The following is a 23,504-nucleotide window of genomic DNA, read 5'->3' on the forward strand; positions in this document are numbered from 1 at the left end:
TCACCCAAGTTTACTAATCAAAAGCTGGTAAGGTCACTGGAGAAAAACATTTAAATCTACGCAGAAGGGCTGGTTGTGGTGACATATGCCTGAAATGCCAGTGACTTGAGAGGCTGAGGCAGAAGAATTGCAAGTTTGAGGCCAGCGTAGGCAATTTAAAGAGGACCTAAGCGACTTAGTGGGACCCTGTCTCAAAATAAAAAAATAAAAAAGCTAGGAATGTAGTTCAATGGTAAAGCACATCTGGGTTCAATTCCTAGTAGGAAAAAAATTCTATGCAAAAGATAATAAAAATAGCCATCACATTTAATTATATATCAAGAAAATAACATGAATTGGTGGCGTGGATATTTCCTCATGAATTTTTTGATGCTTTATGTATTTAGTTGGTGTTATCCTTCCTTGTTCTCAAAGGTATTTCTGGTCATCTTTGTTCCAAATAACAAATGGCTTGGGACAGATGGTAAAGGATATTGGGTGACAGGTATGTTCATAGAAGAACAGAGCTAATCTACTGAATATATTGTGTTTTCATTCAGTTTATAATGTACATCTCATCTTTCACTTACATATATTCTCTAGTTCTTTCTTGTTATCTTATACACAACTAAGCATCTTTAAGGGAGAATTCATGTGCTCTGTTTCTGTTAAAAATATTATCCATTTGTGTTTTATCATGTATTCCAGTGTATCTCAGCATCTCCTCTGATTAGTACAAGGGAGCAGGGGAGGTGACTAAAGAATGGAGGGTTTTCAGGGGCACATTTGAGAAGGAGTAGAGCCTTGGGATAAATAATAATAACCAAACACTCTTTTACCTCTTCACTATAGGAAGTGAGTTTTTAAAACTGTGTCTTAATTTATGAATCTGATAATATAGCAACTTACTTCTGTTACTATAATTTGAATAAACTAGAGAAGAGAGTAAAATGAAAAAAATAAGTTAAAATATAGCACACTATTATTTTTTAAGTCTGCCAGAATCACTCAGGAAACATGGTCAAATAGATAAACCAGTTTTGTTCTTCAGGCTATTCATACCCATAGAATGATTATGATTATTGCTATTGAAGAAGGATTTCTACACTGAGAGATTTTCAGACCTATCTAAGAGGCTGAAATGTTATATATGACCTTCAGGTTTAAACTGGAGAAAACTGAAAATGAATCTTGCCAGATGCATAACTCATGGTGGTTTGGTATTTCAGGTTGGAATTGTACAGTATGGAGAAAATGTAACCCATGAGTTCAACCTCAATAAGTATTCATCAACTGAAGAGGTACTTGTTGCAGCACAAAAAATTGTCCAGAGAGGTGGCCGCCAGACTATGACAGCCCTTGGAATAGACACAGCAAGGTATTTGAATAAAGACACAAAGTAAAAGACTATACAAAATAACTGCTCATGATGTTGCCCTCTGAACATTTTCCTTGGTGATATTTAATGACCTCTTGTTTTAAATTAGATTTAGAAGATTAGCTACTAGAGAATCAAGCTTTTCTATAATGCAATCTCACAACCCTTCTTACCTTTTCCCAGTATTACAAGAAACAATAATTGATTGGATGGAGAATCAATTTTTTAAAAGCATGTAGTCTATGGCATCATGTTCTTGAGTCTTAATGCTAGTTAACAGTTTCCCATCAATTCTTTGCTTTCACCTTCTTGAAATCTCAACCTAAAAGAATGGATTAAAATGTAATCTACTTCTCTCTCTCTCTCTCTCTCTCTCTCTCTCTCTCTCTCTCTCTCTCTATATATATATATATATATATATATATATATATATATATATTCTAGTTTGCCTATATATTTTTAGTACTTGATTTAGGATTATTGAAGCTGTCAGGTAATAATTTTTAAGAAGCCAAATTAAATGTTGTCTTATTTGAAATTATTTTCAGTGCTGAGTTTGAAAGCAATGAAAAAGGCTTCATCATTTGTACTGCTTTGTGTCCTTCCTTTCTTGCTTTGAATTCTCTACAGTTTCCATCCTTCCTTCTTCCTTTCTGCAGATTTCTTCATGGAGAACACAGAGCACACTGTCCTCTCTTACAAATGCTTACAAATGCACATTTTATTTCTTGCCTTTCCCCCAATTTCCTCTAGTTCTTTTCTCTTGATATTGCTCCCCTTATTACCATCCAACCTAGCAAGCTTCTAAACAAAAACTAGATAATACTCAATTCAAATCTAATAATAATGAAGACCCCTTCTGTTCAACTGCTAGACTTTACCTGATTTTGAAGAGCTAATTGCCCAGGGTCACTTGACTGTCAAAAATCAGTGTCGTAAAGAGATTAAAGCGGACATTAATATGGAGACTACAAAGAATGGGTTAGGATAGTCAGATATTTAAAATTTCATGTGTAGCTTCAGTCTCATAAATGTTAGGAAAGCATGTGGGTTTCGTTACATGGGTTTCAAGAGAAAATAACCACCAACAGAAGGAATCATTTTGCATTTACCTGCCTGTGGGATCACCAATCTGCATGCACAGTGTACATATATTTAGGTGTCCTGAATGTGCCCTCTTTAGTAACTAAATGTGACCACACATTCAAAATAAATCCAATTGTTTTTTGAAAACTCTGAGCCTGCAAAGAATTGTGCATTTTCCAAAGGCAATCACTTAAGAATGAATATTCATCTTTGAAACTAATTGAAGAAATATTCTGACTGCTTTTTTTCTGCATAAATACCACTCTAAACAGTATGTCTCTGTATGGTTTTTGCCTACATGCTTCAAAAAAAGTCTGTGTGTAGGACACAGAATTTGTTGAATTTTTAATATGCACTAAAATTTCATAGTAATATTGCAGCACTAACTATTTTTCTCATACATTAGGTTTTCATATTTATGCATATTTTAAATTGCTTTTATTCCTTTCAGGCAAGGTGAGGTGCAAACAACATTTTAAATTTCTTAGAATCCATTATCTTCATTTTCAGTGGCTCCCAATTCAAAACACCTTTTAAAATTTTCATTTCTTCCTATACCAAATATTCATTCCTGATAATAGGAATTACACTATTTAAATATAAGGCTAGATTTTCTTGCCCCAAAGAAAGTAACCTCCTTGGGATATTTTAATTCTTAAAGGAGTTAATTTCCTTGGAATTAATTTCTAATTAATTTCTTAATTCCAAGAAAGAACATTGGATTCTAGTATTTTGGAGACAAGGACAATTTATTAAGGAATATATTTGAGATAGAAACTATATTATTACATAAATTCAGCCCTGGTTTCAGAACAACCAGATTTTCTTTAAGAACAGTCTTTTAATCATCTCCTTTAACTGACATTCATTTAGTTCAGTTATGATCTTGACCTTTAAGAAAATTAGCAAGCTTTGGCAGTCCTCTAAGGAATTAAAATTACAAAAGGTTTGAATTCATGATATCCATGTCCAAACTTCTATTAAGGCCTAATTTTTGGCATCTGTTTTCACATTTATTCATATATTTAAAGAAGTCAAAAAATCTTTTTGTATAGTAAGTTGAAGAAAAATTATTCATATATTTGTTAAAGATGATGAGAGACTTGATTCAAGAGGGACCACTGTTTTTTGTTTTTTTGTGGGTTTTTTTATGTTGTTGTTGTTTTTGTTTTTGTACCAGGGATTAAATTCAGGAGCACTCAACCACTGAACCATATCCCTAGCCTATTATGTATTTTATTTAGATACAGGATCTCACTGAGTTGTTTAGCACCTCACTTTTGTTGAGGCTGGCTTTGAACTTGGGATCCTCCTGCCTCAGCCTCCCTAGCCACTGGGATGACAGGTGTATGCCACAGCACCTGGCTTCAATGGAGGTTGTAGTAGCTAAGAGATGTTGGCTCATCTTGGAATACAAAAACTGTGGAGCAGAGAAGAAAGTCAGTGGATGGAAAATTACTCTGAGGAAATAATGAGGCTAGGGTAAGTCTTGCTAGACTGACTCAACATGATTCTTGCTGAAGGCAGGTGAAGAGTAGAAAAAACTCCTGCTATACTCTGAACTTTCCGTGCTTCAGTTTCAACACCAGATGAGTAGGTTCTTTTTCACACTGACCAATTCTCTAGCACCAGATACAATTTACTTCAATTCTGACATCAACTAGAGTTTGTGCAATTCCCTACATCAATGTCTCAATCCCATAAGACTTCAGGAGCCAACTGTAATCAGTAGATTTCCAGATTGCCCACACCTTCTGAGCAACTTTGCTATAAATCAGAGTTTCCTATAATGTCATTTTGGGTTTGATTATTTGCTAAAGTAATTCACTCAGGAAAGCACTGGACTTATATTTATTATAAAGTTGTAGAACTCAGGCACATCCAGATGCAACAGATATCCAGACCCATATATTGGGGAGGAAGCCCTAAGTTTCCATGTCTTTTCTGGGTCTACCTCCTTGCATATGTTCAGAAACCTGGAAGCTCTCTGAACAATAGCCCAGGGGGTTTTATGGAGGCTTCATGAGGTAGGCATGACTAATCAGTCATTAATTCAGTCTCTAGTCCTCTTCTACTTCGTAAAGAATGGGGACTGGGGCTATAAATTCCAAGCTTCTAAATATGGTTTTGTCATTCTGGTGGCCATTTTCCATCTAGCAGCTCACCAAGAGTCACATCATTAGACCCTCCTACCACCCAGGAAATTCCAAGGAATTTGTAATTATGTGTCAGGAACCAAGGGCAGAAGACATATTTCTTACTTATTAAAAGAAAAACTTCAGATGAATTCAATTTAACAGTGCATTTGAACAAAGAATGACCCATGAATCAGGCAGCACTTAGAACCAGAATAGGGTCAGATGACTCTGCTTTAGCAGCTTCAGTTAAAACTGGACTACACAGGCCAAGGACAAAGCTGAGGATGAGAGCCTGGTCTCGAAGAGGACTCAGAAGAGTTTGATTTAATTGTGGTTGAAGAGAAAGATTTTGTGAAGGATACCAGGTAGAGAAATACAGTTAGCCATTTTTTTCATTGTTTTGGAAAATTTAATGAAAAGAAAGAATTTAAAGAATAATAAATGAAATCTTATGTATATATCCACATGGAATTGACAATTGTCAACATGTTGTCATATTTGCTCTAAATATGAAAAGGAAAAATAAATCACTGCCCACATTACCAGATCTTTGCCCCTCATCCAAGATACCTACTCTTGTGCTTTTCCTGTGGATCCATAGCAGGACTCACAGGAATCCTGCAACATTTGTAACAGTAGTTTATGAGAGGTGCTTCTTTGGCATATATATCCCTAACTGCAGCTTTGCATCCTTATAATCAGAGCAAAATATTTAAAGGCACATTTAGTGCAATGATTGTTACACTTTATTTCAAAATCTAAGAAGAGTATATTATGAAATCCTTTCATTGTTTCACTCTTTATTAAAGTGTATTCCTCTCTTCCAAGACTCCAGAGAGCAAAGTGAGTTGAGTAAAAGGAAGTAATAAATGGGGAAAAGTATGTGCACGCACGTGCGAGCGTGTGTGTGTGTGTGTGTGGAATACATAAAAAGAAACAAAAATTTGTCCATTTTCTCTATTGTCTCTCTCCATAAATGCTTATTGAATTAAACTCAAATTCCTTTCTTTGTAGTTAGGTTACTTTTTCTTTCTCTTCATTTCACCTCCTCTCACTCCACCTTCAGTGGTTTGTGTTATAAAACCTAGTTTACTCACTTCCTCCTTTTCCCTATAACCTTTCCAAATTCACCCCTGACAGACCACCAACCTCTACATTCTTTTATTCCTCTTGCATGCTCTAGTCACGCACTCCCTTTGAAATTTTCAAAGAAAAAAGTACTGCTGCAATTTGTATATGGCCTAGGTGGTGATTAGACAAGTGGTGATTAGCCAAATGGTGACGAACCGCATGGTGTTCGTCTGGAACATCTCTGAAACCATTACAAACATGGATCCTCATGCCTCCTGGCTTGAAAAATGGCTATCAATGCAGATTTGGGGGAACACACCAGCTACACAGAGTGCTAGTGTTTCAGTTTGTTTTTTCTCTTTGCTATCCTTGGGGTGGTGTTTATCAACTTCCCTTGCCCTTTGCTCACTTCAGGAAGGAGGCATTCACTGAAGCCCGCGGTGCCCGAAGGGGAGTTAAAAAAGTCATGGTCATCGTGACTGATGGAGAGTCCCATGACAATCACCGACTGAATAAGGTCATCCAAGACTGTGAAGATGAAAACATCCAACGATTTTCCATAGCTGTAAGTACATGTTCGCTAGAGGTGGTTTTCAAACTCTGGTGTGAAGAGAACTGTGAGCATATTGTGGGAGTTTTAAGGAAGATCACACGCAGGGTTGGAAAGGAGAAACTCCCAAACTTGAAGGTAAACTGTTGGGCAAGATTAGGTCCTCCTCTGTCCTGTGTCCTCAGTGCCCAGCACAGTGCTGGGCCAATCAAACACTCAACACACAGTCATTGGAAGAAATGAGGGAAGATGAAAGGAGGAAGTGAAAGGCGAGTGACTCACCAAAACTTTTGACTTTGGTTCCCTTGTTCTGCTTGGCACCTTTCAGAGAGGAAGAGGAGGGGTAATGGGAAAAACCTGATGGGGGAAATAAAACCAAAAGGCAAGGTTTCCCACACACCCAATAGGAAGAAGGAAGAAAAAAATACAACAAGAAGGCAGGGAGAGAATAGCAGGAGAAAGAAGGATAGAAATAGGGAGGGGGGAAAAAGAAGGTGGAAAGGAGAGGAAGAGTGTGGGCAAGAGAAAAAAAGATCTAGGGAAAGAGGCAGGAAAATCAAAAGGACAGGAGGGAGGGAGAGATAGGGAAAAAAGGGGGAGGAGAAGGAAGGAAGGGAGGAAGAGAGGGAGGACGGACACTGAAGATATACTAGTAATTAACCCATTGCCTACTAATTAATAATTTATACTGAAAGTTAATAGACTGAAAACGGGGAAGATGGTTTTTAAAATAATCTAAGTCACAGTGATATCTTCATAGCTACAACTCTTAGTCAGTCTGTCCTGGGACTTACATCGACCTAGATTATGACATTTCCCGGAAGTGAGCAACAGAACAGAAGGGAATAGAAGGGTGGGCAGGGGAAGGACAAAAGACACTTTAGAACACCTGTGTCCTAATTCTGTCTTATCTATATACTGGCTGGGTGACAAGTGGACAAGCCACTTAATACTCTGAGCTTCAGTTTCTTCATCTGCAAAACAGGGTAATGTTATTTCTCTCCCCTGTCCCAGGTAAAGAATCGGTGAGGGGCTAGGGTTGTGGCTCAGTGGTAGAGCGCTCACCTAGCACACTGAGGCACTGAGTTCAATCCTCAGCATGACATAAAAAAATAAAATAAATATATTGTGTCCACCTACAACTAAATATATATGTTATTGTGGCTGGAATATTATTTGAGCTAAAAAACAGAATCAGTGAGATAATGATTTTGAAAATGTAGCAGAGTGGCAATTTAGACACTTGATGTTCATCATTTTTTAAAAAGTTTGCAATTGTGAAATGATAAAATCATAAGTGCTTTAAGTCTTGGAACAATCAGGGAGCTAAATTGTGTCCCTGTATGAATATGTAAAAACAAATCACATCATTATGTACAACTATAATGCACCAATAAAAATGTGGGAAAATTTTTTTAAAAAAGTCAGGGAAAATATTCAGAACTCTAAAGAGTTCAGCCTACTCTATTTTTCAAGAAAATCCCTTTTATTTATAAATAATAACCAAATATTACTCACCTTATTTTTTTAGCAATCAGTGATATCTATTTCTGTTCTTTCAAAAGTATTGAACATTGTAGGAAGGGAAGAAAAAAAATCATCCATGGATAAAAGTTTCTGGGCATAATTGATTCACTGTGTCCCAGGGGCAAGGTATTCCTTATTTTATAACTAAGATGACCTGATTATGAACAAATTCTGACAACAAGGTTTTATTATTTTGACATATAAAATATAAAAAAAAAATAGAACATCTATTACTTCTCTCATTTCCCCCTCTTGTTACTTTTACAAATTTTCATTTGCCAATTATTGTTGAGTCTTTGTTACCTCTCCTGTTGCTACAATGTACCTATTTTGATTGCATTCATAGTTGAAAAGAATTCACAGGACCCAGCCTTCACTCAGAGAAAATGTCCAAATGGTGGTGACATTTAGAGTCTACAGCTGATCCCTGTAGTCTGCAAAGCCAGTGCATGCCCAGTGTGTCCCCTGGGCTTAGTTTCAGAGGTGGTGTCATTTGTTCTTCTTCCCCAGAGGATAAGGACTGGCATTCCAGGTGTCACCGATGCAGACTCTGAATAGTATAGAACATCATCAAAACTAACAGCACTAGGAAAAGTTGACTATAAAGAAAATATCAATAAATGACTTCTTCATTTTAAATGAATCTTGCATTTTAAATCAATATGGCTATATTTTCAGTATTTTCTGCTATTAAACCACTGCTTCCCTTTGGTGGATCCCTAGTTGATAATTCATAACATATTGCCTCTCATCTAGTCAGAAACAGATCTCATAATTCCATGAATTTCATGGAGAACCATATATTCATGAGTTTTTTTTTTCTATTTTAATCAGTGAATTATTATCAGACTGTGCTCAAAAGTGGTATAAATAAAAACATAAAGGAAAATTTCACTTAGCAAGAATCATTTTATTATTTTTTTCTAATGTATGTTTCTTTTTCCTAGTAAAATATGTTTTGTTATTGTGGCTGGCATATTATTTGGGCTAAACTCAGAAATAAAACAATTCTTTTACTTCCTTTCATTTGTCCATTAACTCAGAAAGATTTTAGGATTTCTCAAGATCTATATATGAATACACCTAAAGTTCTGCTTCAGTCATTTCCTGAATTCATTCTTCTACTTCCTCTTTTTTTTACCCACCATTTGATAAGTTTTGCCAGGAAATAGCTTCCAAAATTATGGGCTATTGATAATGTAAATTCTCTGTGTCAAAACTGTGAACACTTCCTGTCAAACTTTCAAACCTGGTGAAGGTACTTTGCTGGATTTGTGTCCTCTACTCCATGGTCTGTTTCTGTCACTTGAGAGTGTTAGACTTTGTTAGCATGGGTCTGTTTTATAGATTCTAATTCTAGAAAATAATAACTCTGAGGTATATTTCACCTACAGCTTTCAAATGAAAAGGAGACATCAGAAAGGATCCTAGAATTTCTTCAATTTTTTTTATAAAGACACCATACTTTATGTAAATGAATTGTATACTTTACACTTGACACATCTTCTTACCTCAAGGAAATTTCAATTCTGAATGTCTATTTAAGGTATACATTAGCAGAATTCCAAATGTTTGGGCTTGACATATTTTATTTGAGCAATTCAGAGTGCTGTTTTTGAAACCCTCTTGTTCATTGAAAGCTGTGTTTTTACAAGATAACAGACCCTTGGGTGAAGAATCAAAATATGCCTCTATTTTTTTTAAATCTATAATGTAAAATAGTTAAAAACAGTTTGCAAGTCACAGTGACTTCAGGAATGCTTTTCTTCAAAACATGTACTTCTATGTTATATATATTATACCTTATTTTTATTCTACAAGCATGTCACTTGAGCTTTTCTTTTCTATTGAACTTTATCCACTTGACTCTGTCCTGTCACATAGACAATAAATGTCTGATAACATTCACATCTCAATTAACAACCTTAATCATGCATAGTACAAAATTCATTAGATTTGTTTTAGATGTATTTTCTTTTTTAAGGTTTATTTTTTAGTTTTATGTGGACACAATATTTTTATGTGGTGCTTTGAATCAAACCCAGTGCCTCATGAATGCTAGGCGAGCAATCCACCTCTGAGTCACAACCCCAGCACTTAGATGTATTTTCATAGATGATTATCAATTTATAAATGAAATGGAAGTTAATGGGTCAATCCAACAGGTAAACTAGAATATGCTAAATAGGAACCAAGGAGGAAAGATGGGAGTTTTTGACTCTAGCATATGTCAAATAACTTATAAGACTGAATTAGGTAAATCAGTAGAGACTCAAAGAGCCTCACATAATTCAGAATATAGATGAATCTAAAAGAAACCCATTAACAACAAAAAGATTGACAAAGAAGAAGAAGAAGAAGAAGAAGAAGAAGAAGAAGAAGAAGAAGAGGAGGAGGAGGAGGAGAAGGAGATAGTTGTTGTTCAACATTGTGTTTAGAGAGGAATACCATGGATGTAATGTTTCTTCTGAAACTCGAAGACTTTGATTTTCTATTTGACTCTGAGACATATGCTTCCCAGATATGGTGAGATACCTCTTTGTAAGAAGAGCATCTTGATAATTGTTTCTAAGTGGAAGAGAGGATTTGTTCAATGTAATAAGAACAACAGCCACTGGCTTTCACTTATTGAAGCAGTTTTCTAGTATATTCTCCACTAATTCTCTTCCTCCATCAATCACATAGCTAAAGTGGGAGAAAGTGTCAGTGGTGTGTTTTTAAATGTTAACAGCTACTATGTTTAGCACTTTCTTTTCAACAAAGTAGACAGGGAGTTACTTTTTATTTTTTGATGTGATTTTTAAGCTTCTGGATTAGACCTTCCTAGCTAAAGTCTAGATATCCTAGCAGAGAATGATTTCAAAAATTAAAAACCTACCTAAATGGTAAGCTGATTACCTTAGAGCTAGCTCCCGTTTTCTTTAACAGCCTGCCTCTTCAAAGTAGCTCTTCTTCACAGATATTAGCACATTACTCCTTGTAACCACCTTTAACAGGTATAGGAGCTAGTAAAGTGATTTTCTGGGGTATCAGGAGTCAGGAAATTGTCATGAAGTCCTCTACTGTGGATACATGTGGCATTTCTCTGTGCTAGGCACTGATATTCCCAAGGGAAAGGGGCAAGGGCATTACTCAAGCAAGGGGAAACAAATTGGGAACAAATCTACTGTCACCTTCTCTCCAGTAAAGAACATTCTCATAGTCTCACATTAGCACACAGTGTGATTAACCGTTTTTCTCTTATTAGGAAAGTGACATTTTTATTATAAAAGAACAAATTTTAAAATATATTTAGGCAAATATAAGGAGTAAATACCCAAACTCCTATTAGACATAAATTTAAAAAACAATAGATTATGGTACAAAATTTTCCAATTTATTAATGTCCATATAGTTAGGCATTTTAAAAAATAGAATTTGATCCTATCTATCTTCGTATTTAGGATTATAAACTGGTTTGCATTTTTAAATTTACATATTATTTTAAAATATTTTTCACTAACTTGAATATTTTCATATTCAAATTCAAAATTCTAAGAAACTTTTACAAAGAAAAACTGAATTCTAGACATAAAAAGCATAAACCTTAAGCAAAAATTGCTCAGTTGGACTTCAAAATTAAACATTTCTGCTCTTTATACAGTTAAAAAAATGAAAAGACAACCCATAGACTGAAAAGAACTTTTGCAAAACATATAAAGAGCTTGTATACAGAATATACCTAGAACTTTCCCACTCACTAAAAGGAAAACAAAACAAACAACCCATGTTTTATAATGGGCAGAAGATTTGAACAGATACCAACTAATGAAGAAACACTATGACCGATAATTACATGAAGGACTCTTAATATCATTAGTCATTAGGAAAATGCAAAGTAAATAAAATACTACTATACACTAATACACTAAAACAAGTGAATAAAGACAGACTGACAATACCAAATGTTGACCAGATTGAGAGCCACTGGATCTCTCTTACATTGTTGATGGGAATAGGAAAGCCCAGCAATGATTAGTTGGCAGGTTTTATATATATATATACACACACACACACACACACACACACTACAGTAGAATGTATTTTGACATATTATATGTACATGGAATATAACTTATTCTAATTAGGATCCCATTCTTGTGGTTATACACATGATGTGGCATTTCGGTGGTGTATTAATATGAACATAGGAAAGTTATGTCTGATTCATTAGCAGTTGGTAGTTTCTTAAAAGTTCTAGTTGCTGTAAGACTCAGCACTCCCACCTCAGCCTATGTTCAAAAAGACCTAGGTACAAAAATTTACAGCTTGCTTTATTTTGTGGTATCTTGTAACTGAAAACAACCCCAATGTTCTCAATGAATAAAAGGAGAGGCATCCAGGCAGGGGAGTTCCATTCAGCAATGGAAAGGACTGGAGTGCTGATACACACAGCAACATGGATGGTTCTCAAATACATGCAAAGTGAAAAAAGCCACACAGAGAGGGATGTAATTTCTAACTATGACATTCTGGGAAAAGCAAAGCTATAGGGACATAAAAATAGATCAATGGTTACCTGAGGTAGGAGTGGGAATAAAGGAATTGACCATAAAAGGCAAGAGGCAACTTTTTGGTTTGATGGAAATATTCTATATCTTGAGTTCATAGTAACACAACCATATTGATTTGCCAAAAATCATGTAATTGTCCACCTAAAAAGCATGAATTTTACTATATAAACTGTATTTCAATAAATCTACTTTCAAGATAAACTAAATGAGAAAATCTGCTTGCATATATCTAAATAATTATTGTTAGCCATATTAGGTATTCATGCCTCCCTTTCCTCTCCATAAAATAGAATGCCTCTGACTTCACCATTTGGTTTCAAAAAGGAATGCCAAGATTCCTTATTTTCTGGGTTGCTGACTTAGATTATGACTTATTCCAATATCAAGCAACTTACTTGCTGATTGATTTTGCCAGCAGAAGAGAATGTCCTTAACTGGAATGATTCAGAGACATTCAGAAGCTTGACATTACTTTTGAAGTATTAGCTTTCAAAGAGATAGCTGTTAATAAATATGAACACAGGAATGAAAGAGAAGACATTTTAGCTCACATATGAAATTGTCCTTTATGTTTTCCTACACTACTTGCAGTGTTTAATAGTTAGTATTAGACCACATATTCTGAATATTATTCTTCTTCCACAAATATGGAAATACATAAAGATTGCACTACACTAAGATGCTCTGTGTTTTTGTTTACTGACAATATGCTTGAGATCCTCATTGAACATACAGAAGTTAAATATGTTCTTGCCATTTTTGTTGTGTCTTAGATTCTTGGCAGCTATAACCGAGGAAATTTAAGCACTGAAAAATTTGTGGAGGAAATAAAATCAATTGCAAGTGAACCCACTGAAAAGCATTTCTTCAATGTCTCTGATGAACTGGCTCTCGTCACTATTGTTCAAGCTCTGGGAGAAAGAATATTTGCCCTGGAAGGTATGACTATTTCTCCTCATCCTGCATGTTCTCTCTACAATTCAAACTCAATGCAATCGAGTTTTTGAATGTATTCCTAGCATGTCACAAATACGTTTTCACTGTGCACGGTAGCTGGCTGTTTCATATAGCCCTGTGTCTATTAGTAACCATCTGTATAAGAGCATGATAGTGCTGTTACAAGAGCCTATGAATACAATGGTCAGTGTAGATGTGCAAGAACAAAATTGTTCCCGTGCGCTGTTTTTCTTCTGTGACACAGGTCTAGACTGTGAAGCCTCTAGCTCAAGTTTTGTTTTTCCATTTGTTTCTTTGTTTGCTTCACTCTCCTTTGTTCTGCTGTAATGATTTCTTTGTTCATTTATTTTTCTCTGCATTTTGCTCCTTGAACATTTTAATGGTCTTCACAGAGAGAGCTCTGCCTCAAGCCCCATGGTGGTGAGACTTCAGTTCACTGAATTATGTTGCATATTTGTAGAATTTTCTTTGATTTCTCAGTGCTCAGGATATTGAGTCACAATGATCCCTCCTCTGCCTTAGATGGGGGATGTCAAGTAACAGATTACTTTGGAAACTAAAAGTTTTCAGAAGTGTTATTCCAGGCAAACTGGCATAGCCTCCTTCTTCACATTCCATGATGATCTGAAGTCTCAGAGAACATGCCCTGCTCCCCACCTAGGAGGAGGAACCACCAGAGAATTCTTTTTTCCTTATTCTGCATCCAACTCCAGTTGACCCTCTTTGTAAGAAAACATTCAAAATTGTGGTTTCTATTTCATAAAAGTAGAAATCTAAAAGCTCCCTCTCAGTTTTCATGATATCAAGCAAGACGTAAAATGGGAATGAGGTGTTACTGGAAAAAAGGTGGGTCATTCTTGAATTCCCAAACATGGGAATTTTTAAATTCCCAGCAGAGGCTGGAAAAATGCAGGGAAGTAACTAATACAGAATATTAAACTCACAGAAGAAAAAGAAAATTATATATATAAAGTGATGGCTTTCAGACTTCTTCTGAACTGACCCATGATGATGAATATGTTTTCCTTTGCAACCCAGCGCACACATATATGTGCATTTAAAAATAAAACCAAGTTTCACAAAAATAATTCTAATTATATGAAATGCACTATGATAATTTCTGATCTCTTTCATTTTACTCTATTCTCTTTCAACAGCAACTAAAAAATCCTCACCACACTTTTCCAGTAGACTTCACAATTGGGTCATAATCAGTACTTAGAGAGTTGATTTACAGATAATGGGGATTGACAATGTAGGCAGAAATGTCTCTCTTTTTCTCTGGCTCCTTTCCCTCTGAGCCTTCAGAGAAAGGACTCTAGAATTATTCATTAGTTTGAAGTTGCACTTGCTTCTGAAGGACTCAGCTGTCCTGTACTCTGTGTACAAGTCATTTTTATGTAACTTTGGTATTTCCACAGCCATCATAGTGTCATTTATCAACAGTCCAGGTCATGAGTTTGCCTGGACTTAAGGAAATATGTAAGGCCTTCTGAGTTATTCTGCACTTTTAATTTTTAACAACCATAGGCCAACAAACAATCTGTAAAAATAACTTAATATTTATCAGTCATATTAAATAGCTAAATATATAGTATCATTTCTATATATTTTCTTAAGTAAGCAAGTATCTATAAACTAGTTCAGGCAGAAATGAATCCCAAATCCTCAGGGGTGGTGGGGCTCAATTTCCCTGAAATGACATTTTCAGGTTGTTTCTAGCCTACCCACACAAGTTCCACATAGGAGTGCCCAGTATATTTCATGAAGTCTCTATGTGTAAAAATAAAAAGTGTTTTATAAGGAAGTCCACAGACTAAAAACATCTTCCACATCTTTGTTGTTGCATAATGAAAGCTAACCCAAACCAGTATTTTGACTAGATTATTTCTTGTTTTTTTCATAATGAGATCAGAAGTGGCCTTTTTCCTTGTTACTTGGGAAACATCCATTTCCTGTCAACATTTATCTTCTCAGGGTAAATAACTACAATTATGAAGGTCCTGCTTGCCAAGCACAATGCCACCTAATGAGGCACGCATGCCAAGTACTTGCCTAATGAAACAGGAAATGGTCTAATGTCTCCTTCTCCTATCAAGGGTTGGGGAAAATGATGCAATTCCTAACCAGAAACTGTGCAGGAGTCAGAGTGGTTAGCTCAACCTCCAGAACAGAACAGGGAGCGGTTCAAAGTCAGAAGCTCAGAGAGAGAGGACAGGCTCTTACATGGTGCCAATATGTCCAGTGGAGTGTCACACAGCTTCTCTCTCCTGGTTCTCAGCTTCAAACAGAGCAGCACAGTGCAGGCTGCAAACATGCACAGTTGGCTGCTGATTTCTTACTGTTGGTCTTGCAAAGATAAGTGAGAAATTCCCTTTGAGCTCTATTAGAATACATGTTTAACTTGCTGGGTGTGGTGGCTCATGCCTGTAATCCCAGCAGCATGGGAGGCTGAGGCAGGAAGATCAAAAGTTCAAAGCCAGCCTCAGCAACTTAGTGAGGCCCTAAACAACTTAGTGAGAACGTGAATAAAAAAGAGGGCTGGGGATGTGGCTCAGTAGTTAAGTGCCCCTTGGTTCAACCCACGGTGCCCAAAACAACAACAACCACAACAAAAAGAATGTTTAACTTAAAGTCATTGAGAGGGCAATAAGTGCTAGAGATTAAAATGATAGATTTGAATTCTTAATGATTATCCCATTAATCTAGTCCCATAAAAGGCAATTTACTAATGGATTTGTTGATAATTTACACCAGTAAATAAATAGTAAATGTGTTTCATTTCACATATTTGATTATTCTCATGCCTCAATGGGAGGATAGAATGACTTAAAAAAATGTTATTTTAAACTTATCTTTAAAGCCAAATGAATCAGTAACTCCCTACTGGAAGCAAGTAAATCAACATTCCCTTGGTTCCCTCAGGAAATTGTGGCTTTGGGTTCCTGAGTATTTGAGAATAATTTGGGAGTATTGTACTTGGAGAGAATGCTCTGTATTGTCTCTGCATTTCAGTGAAGCACTTCAAAGTGAGCACTGGATCCTTGAAATGTACATGATCAGGCTGCATGTGGCCTAGAGCCCTGTTAAAAAACTCCCCTCCTGATCTGTGAGTGATACCCATAACCAGAGATATAATAAATGCAAACTGTGCATTTAGGGCCAGTTTTATGGCCTGAAATGTGGGTGGGACTGGTGGAGCTGGACACCTCTTTAAATATGTAAATGAAATTTTTTCAGCCCTGTAAAATATCAAGTAAGTTTAGCCTACACAGGATCCCCAGGTCATAAGGATGAAAAAGGCTTCCCGCTTCTGTAATGCAACTTTAACCAGGTGAACCCAAAGCCATATAGGAGACACAGTGTGCTGCAGTGTAAGAATGCAAGTTTCTTCAGTCTTCCAGCAAGGATGGGGAAGCTATTGAACGAGAATGGAGCCGGGAGTTGGTTCACAAACCTGTCTTCTACTCAGCTCAACCTAGAAATTTTGGGTTGAGAAATGTACTTCTGAAAGTGTCTGAGATGTTAAAAGTTGTGGTTGATAAGATATCAGGCTTTACTGGGCCTTTGGGACCTGCAAGTCAGCAGTGCACTAAAAGGCACTGTTAGTTACTTATGCTGATCTTTTCCTATGTTATAGCTACATCAGACCAGTCAGCAGCTTCATTTGAAATGGAAATGTCTCAGACTGGCTTCAGCGCTCATTATTCACAGGTATGTTGATCACTTGGCAGTAAACGAAATACCTTTTTGCTAGATTACCTCCCCTCAAATTAACACCCAGCCATCAGTATTACAAGTTCTACTTGTGGTTTCTGGCTTGAGCAGTTATACAGACCATGAGGATGTTTTCTAATCCAAGTAGGAAAATGGCATTTCACAGTCTTATTATTACAGTCTTATTATTAGGAAAACATTGTCTCACACAACTCATTACATGTTACTAATAATTGTGAACCAGCTAGTCTAAGCTTTGTATTATGTAATCATATATCTGGCTAAACAAAATACTTAATTTATTTGCTTCAGACATGGAGTGTCTTTTTCTCAGTGTTAAGATAATCAAGAGTCTTGCAAGAATTCCTTAAACTTCTAAGATTTAGGATCTAGAATACCCAAAATAAAGCAAAAAGGCAAGATTAGAAAACATACCATTTGTAGTTAAATATTAAACATTATTGCTTTCTCTATTTGTGTATAAGGACTGGGTCATGCTTGGAGCAGTAGGAGCCTATGATTGGAATGGAACAGTGGTCATGCAGAAGGCTAATCAAATAATAATCCCTCAAAACACAACCTTTAAAGTTGAATCTACCAAGAAGAATGAACCTCTTGCTTCTTATTTAGGTAATGTTTGAATGCAATTGACAGAAGGTTATTTTTTATTTTTTAAATGTTTTAGTCTTTAGTGCTATTTGCTTGTATTTCTATAGGTGCAAACCATGTAGTGACAACACCTCAAAGAATTCGGTATTTTAAAGAATCCATAAAAGGTTTCAGACTTATGAGGAGCCTTAGAAAGTTGAAGTTTCAGAACCTGGAGTTCAATGTTTCTCAGTGAGACCTTGTAGTTAGTTCAGGGAATGATTCAGGCTATGTGCACTATAATAGGTCTTTTTATGCCTGGTATTTTCTTTAAATTCAAGAACTATAGACAGAAAAATGAGTAGGTAGAAAAAGAGACCTTAACTTCTCTATTCTGAAGAATAGATTCCCATATTCTCTTAAATAACTTTTACCATTAGTTTTTTCTATATAGTTTTAATTTTTAAAAAGAGAATTTTAGCCTGGCACAATGGCTCTTGACTATAACCTCAGCTACTAGGAAGGGTGAACAAGAGAACCCTAAGCTCAAGTTCAGCCTGGGGCAATTTAGCAAGACCCAATCTCAAAAAGTAAAAACTTAAAAAGGGATGGCTAGCATGCATGTCTAGCATGTGCAAGGGCCTGTGTTTAATTCCCAGTGCACACACACACACATGCATAGAGAGAGAAACAGAGACAGAGACAGAAAGACACAGAGAGACAGAGAATTTTAAGTTGATTCATCATATAACTTCTTCTCTCATAGCTCTATGTGTAATCAGGCAAATATTGAACTTAACCCCAGTGATGTAACCTCCTCTTGCTTTCTAATGACTTCTAGTCACAAGGAAGAATATATATGGTACCACTTTATTCAGGATCTGTACCAGGCTCAGAGATGCCAGAGGTACTAGGGGGCACCCTCATCACTGGAAGAAGATCTCAGTGAACAGTAGGATGGAATGGCACCGGGTGTGCCTTCCCAACTCTCTTTTAGCAGATGTTTTTCTGGCTCCTCTTTTGCCCCCAGGCATATGTTCTTGTTTCTGGGAATGCTGCAGTAAACAAATACCTTAGCCTTGAAGTGTTCACATTTTAGTCTGTTGGCATTCCTCTGAGGGATCTTTCTGTCCTGGAGCAAGTCTTGTTAGCAACATAAACCAGTTCCTTTCTACTTTATGAGGAGAGTGGCAGGTTTTTACTGGTATTCCCATATGCCTCCTTATTCAAGAACACCTATTAAAGAGGTAAGAGGATATAAAAAGAATAAAAGCCTGTGTTACAGATAACTAAAAATATAATGGTGATCAGCAGGGACAATGTGACTACTCTCTGAACCACATTAATGAAAGTCTAGTCTTCTTTCCTATAGAAACCTCTCATTACATGGTACCCTGGTCAGACAACAGCTAGAATATCCCATTGTTTTTATCATCACATATTTCAAAGGCAAAATGATAAACTAGAATGTTTAGTAAAAGATTATTTAGAGAATACAGATCTGTAAACCACTCCAGCAAAAGTTCCTCTCCCTCTATAACTTGAAGAAATTGGGGTTGAGACAAGAAATCATACAATGTACATCTTTGAAATTTGGCAAGTTTGTGATGTAAATTCAGGAAGGATTCTATGAGACTGCTCAACATGAAATGCCTTAGAATCAAGAAGCAGTTCAATCAGAAACTGCTTCCTATCTTAGATAGAAGAATTATAGACCAACTACCCTCAAATATAATGAGTAGCACATAAATCAGTACAACTCCTTATGAAAGGGATTTGACAATGTGTTTACAGAGTCATAAAAAGTTCACAACATATTGACCCAGAAATTTCACTTCTGAAAATCTAACCTAACAAATCCAACATTTGAGAATGCCATGTAAACAGTCATTTTCATTTTATTAATATATATGGTATTGGAGGAAATAGCATTATCCCACATGTCAAAAAAATGGGAATAATGAAGTAAATAGTAAATCCATTTATTGGGATCTTATATGCCCAACAAAATAAAAGTGATAAAGCTGATAATGCCATAATACTAAAGACCTGATGCAATTCTGAAGCTGTCATTTAAAGATGGCTCTCAGCTATAGATATTTGTCTCTCCCTGTTCCTACGGCCTTAGCAACACTTCAGATTATTTATAAAGTGGCAATAATTAAATTGATATATAATTTAGGCTACTAAAAATATTAAATTAAATAATGACTATAAGGGGCTTAGTACTATGCCTGACAGATGCTAATATTCAGTAGGTGTTTTATTGGTATGTACTGTTATACAATAAATATTCATCTTACTATCATTGTAATAAGTAGAATAATGATTCACAAAGATGTCTGTGTCCTCATTCACAGATCCAGGAATATGCTTATGAATCAAAAAGTACTTTGCAGGTGTGATTAAGTTAAGAATCTGGAGACGGAAAGATTATCCCAGGAAATCTGGCATGGCCCATGGTAACCAAGTTCTTAAAATCAGAGAACATCTCCTGGATGTGATCTGAGGGAGCTAGAACTATGTAAAATGGTTAGAGAGGCAATGTTGTTGGCTTTGAATATGGACAGGGACCACCAGACATGTTATATGTGTGGTCTCTAGAAGCCACAAAGCTCCAAGAAACAGATTCTACCTTTTCTCCAGAAAGGAACACAGACCTGGCTACTTGTGATCTTAGCCTGGGGGAACTTTGCCAGATTTCTAACATAATTGTAAGATAATATATTTGTAGTGTAATAAGCCACCAAGTTGTGGTAATTTGTCACAGAAGCAATAGAAAACTAACACAGGTATATTATATATAATAATAACAGTAGCTGACGTAAATATTACAGCTTCTAAGTACTGGATATTTAGAAAATTAAAAACATTTTGTGAAGTCCACAAACAAGTGTGACATGTTCTCTACTTTTAGGAAGTTTACATATTTAATTATTAATTTAACAATACAGAATTTTTGGTATTCTGAGCTATGATTATATGATAAAAGTCCTTAAAACTAAATAAACTGTTAGAATCCTAAATCTGTTATTCCTCCAAAGCTTTACTTATTGATTTATTGGTTGATTAAAGGAGAATTAGAGAATTCAGGGTTTAAATATATCATCACAATTAAGAAAACATTAAAGTAGCCTTCATTTCTGACTACAGTACTTATATGTCCCCTTTTACCAATTATACTTCAATAAAGCTGAGAAAAGTACCAGTCATATCTGTACATAGAACCATAGATGAACTTTTTTGCATGTTTCCTACAGTGTGCTGAGATGATATATATTGTTTCACAAATCATTTTATTAGCTTAATCAAAATTTAGAGTGCATGATATTTTGCCAACATAAAGTCTGATATATGTAAACTTTCTTTCAAAATAGAAAAGAACTCAGTAAAACACGTGGGTGGATAGCTTGTGTTGTGGGATTTTCCCCCAATGTTCTAAATCTGGAATGAAGCTTTCAAAATGTTTTCTTATGGACATTGCAAATTAAGAAGAGATCGAATATTTCATTTTAAAATCCATACAGATTGCAAACAGTGAGACCATGGAAAATCTAATGGAGGAAGCAAAGCAAGAGTTAGATACTGTATGAAAAAAAAATCCTCTGAAATCAATATTGATCAAAACAAAGTAGGAATGGAAGCTAATGAACATCTCTCTCAGGATATAGTCACATACCCTTATTTATTTATTGGTTTTTCTCTGCTAGAGATTGAACCCAGGCCCTTGCACATGCTAGGCAAGCACTATTCTCCCAGCCCTGTTTAAATTTTTTATTAAATTTTTGAGTCAAGGTCTTACTAAGTTGCTGAGGCTCTCCTTGAAGTGGTGTTACTCCTGCCTCAGCCTCCCAAGTAGCTGGGGTTACAAGCTTGAGCCACAGTGCTCATCAATGTGGCTGTCTTTCTGTAACTCAGCAAACTGCCTCAATATGTGCTTAATATATGCTTAGTAAGTGGGCTTAATGGTGAGAAGGCAGATGAGATTGTGTTCCTCCACCCACAGTTTGCTGATTTCTAATCAGGCCAGACAGATTCCAAAGGAAGAGGAAAGACGTGAGGCAAAGAAGTGGAATGGAGACAGATCATGCCTGTTTCCCATGACCTCACCAGCTTCTCAGGCTTCTTCCAAAGAGTGAATTGTGGGAGCTGACCTCATTTACTGTTCATAAATCCATGCATTGGACGAGGCCACCCTTTTCCCCCCTTTCATTTTATGCTTTTCCTTTTTAAGAAGCAATATTAAGCATGAATGTTTATAATTATTTGCCTTATTAAAGTTAGGCTACATTTGTCTCGTTTTCTTTTCCTTTTATTGTCTTTGAACACTTGAGCCCCCAGCAAAAAGCTACTGGTAGTTACTGTCCCTGTGATTTATAAGCCAATATTTTCTGTTATCAAGTGCAAATTATTAGAGTTAATTAAGTAATTGTACAACTCCAAGTCCCAAACATAATTTTCAACTTGTTTTCTAAAGAGTCATTTACCCATTTGTATTCACAGCTCTGAAAATCACATAAAGTAATAATAATCAACATATTTTTAAAACCCTTGCACTATCCCACTCCCTTCTTCATATTTCTTAGTAGAATTGCAGGAAATAATGCAGTCTTTGTTTTGCACATCTCCTTTTCTATTTTATGTATGCATAAACATGACCCTAAAATTCTTACTCTTAAGCAATATTGCCACTAGTAATATAAAAAAATAATACATTGTGTGTTTGAAGAATATTTTGCATTATGTTATATATAACAATAGAAAAGAACTCAAAGAAAAATGAACAAATGAAAACGTGATAAAACTACTCATAAAAGATAATATGTCTAAGGAATTGTGTTCCCTCAGCACTTGTAAGAATTAAGTGGTACCAAAACCTCTGTTCCTCTTTTAAAAATTTGAGACAAAGTAGAACTAATACTTTATAGTGAAATACTTGTTGAGTAAATTAGAAATATGGTCTTTTTTGTTGGAAATGCTGTTCTATGGAATTTTGAAAAACAATCTGCTTCCTGCACCACTAATGAACAGCTCTGGTTATTAGAACAGTTTTTCCTTCTGGAGAGTTGACATGTACATAAAGTCATTTTTACCCATTGATTTAGCTCTGTTCTCTAATGACAGAAAGAATAAATCTAATTCTTGACACCAAAAATAATAATCATCTAACTTACAGTCGAAATTCGAGTTCTTTCCCATAAATGGCCTGATGTGGTCTCTCAAAATAGTTTGCTATACATTTGACCCAGTAAGCCCTACAAAATCATGCAATTCAAGATGTTAGTATCTTCTTCTTTACTTTAAGAATATCTATAAAACTTTCCAAGCCATCATGTGTATGCATATCTAAAAGGACACCGAGTATCTGAAAAGTTACCTTACAATTCCATTGTGCATTATTCCATCATTGTGATGGTGCCATTCGTAGGTGGGCCCAATCAAAGGTGGATGCCCAGAAAGAGTGCTGACATTTTGCTGTGCATGCTAAAAATGCAGATGGTAAAGCTGAACTCAAGGGTTTATGGGTAGATTCCCTGGTCATTGAGCACATCCATGTGAACAAAACACCCAAATGAACTGGGTGTGTCTACAGAGCTCATGGTTGGATTAACCCATTTATAATCTCCCTCAGTCACAATGAGATAATCCTGACTGCAACAAAACAAACTGTACTTAAACTAGGATAATAGATTACACAGAAGAAAAAACAAGAATCAAAAACTTACAGCTCAGGAAAAATTTGACATAAAATACATGGAAATGAATGTAAAAGTAGGGGGAAAAAACAACTCCAAATTTTGGAGAGCATGAAAACTCAACTAAAATAAAGTGGCTAAGTGAGGTGGTGCATGCCTGAAATCCCAGCCATTTGGGAGGCTGAGGCAGAAGGATGCAGGCGGCCAGCCTGGGTGACTTAGTGAGACCTTGTCTCAAAATAAATTTTTAAAAAGGGGGCTGAG

At 35.9% G+C, this 23,504-nt stretch overlaps 1 protein-coding gene across 1 annotated transcript in view; it reads left to right on the forward strand.

The window, feature by feature from the left end:
- The window catches only part of Itga1 (integrin subunit alpha 1), a 152,959-nt gene that overhangs the window by 82,507 nt on the left and 46,948 nt on the right, over window positions 1-23,504 (forward strand). The window contains exons 7-11 of the mRNA XM_026385972.2: window positions 1,209-1,357; window positions 6,067-6,217; window positions 13,056-13,221; window positions 16,880-16,953; window positions 17,442-17,586. Coding sequence (XP_026241757.1) covers window positions 1,209-1,357; window positions 6,067-6,217; window positions 13,056-13,221; window positions 16,880-16,953; window positions 17,442-17,586 — 685 coding nt within the window. The remainder of the gene's footprint in view (window positions 1-1,208; window positions 1,358-6,066; window positions 6,218-13,055; window positions 13,222-16,879; window positions 16,954-17,441; window positions 17,587-23,504) is intronic.

The sequence above is a fragment of the Urocitellus parryii genome, chromosome 1 (genome assembly GCF_045843805.1).
Source record: "Urocitellus parryii isolate mUroPar1 chromosome 1, mUroPar1.hap1, whole genome shotgun sequence".
NCBI classification, from domain to species: Eukaryota; Metazoa; Chordata; class Mammalia; order Rodentia; family Sciuridae; genus Urocitellus; species Urocitellus parryii.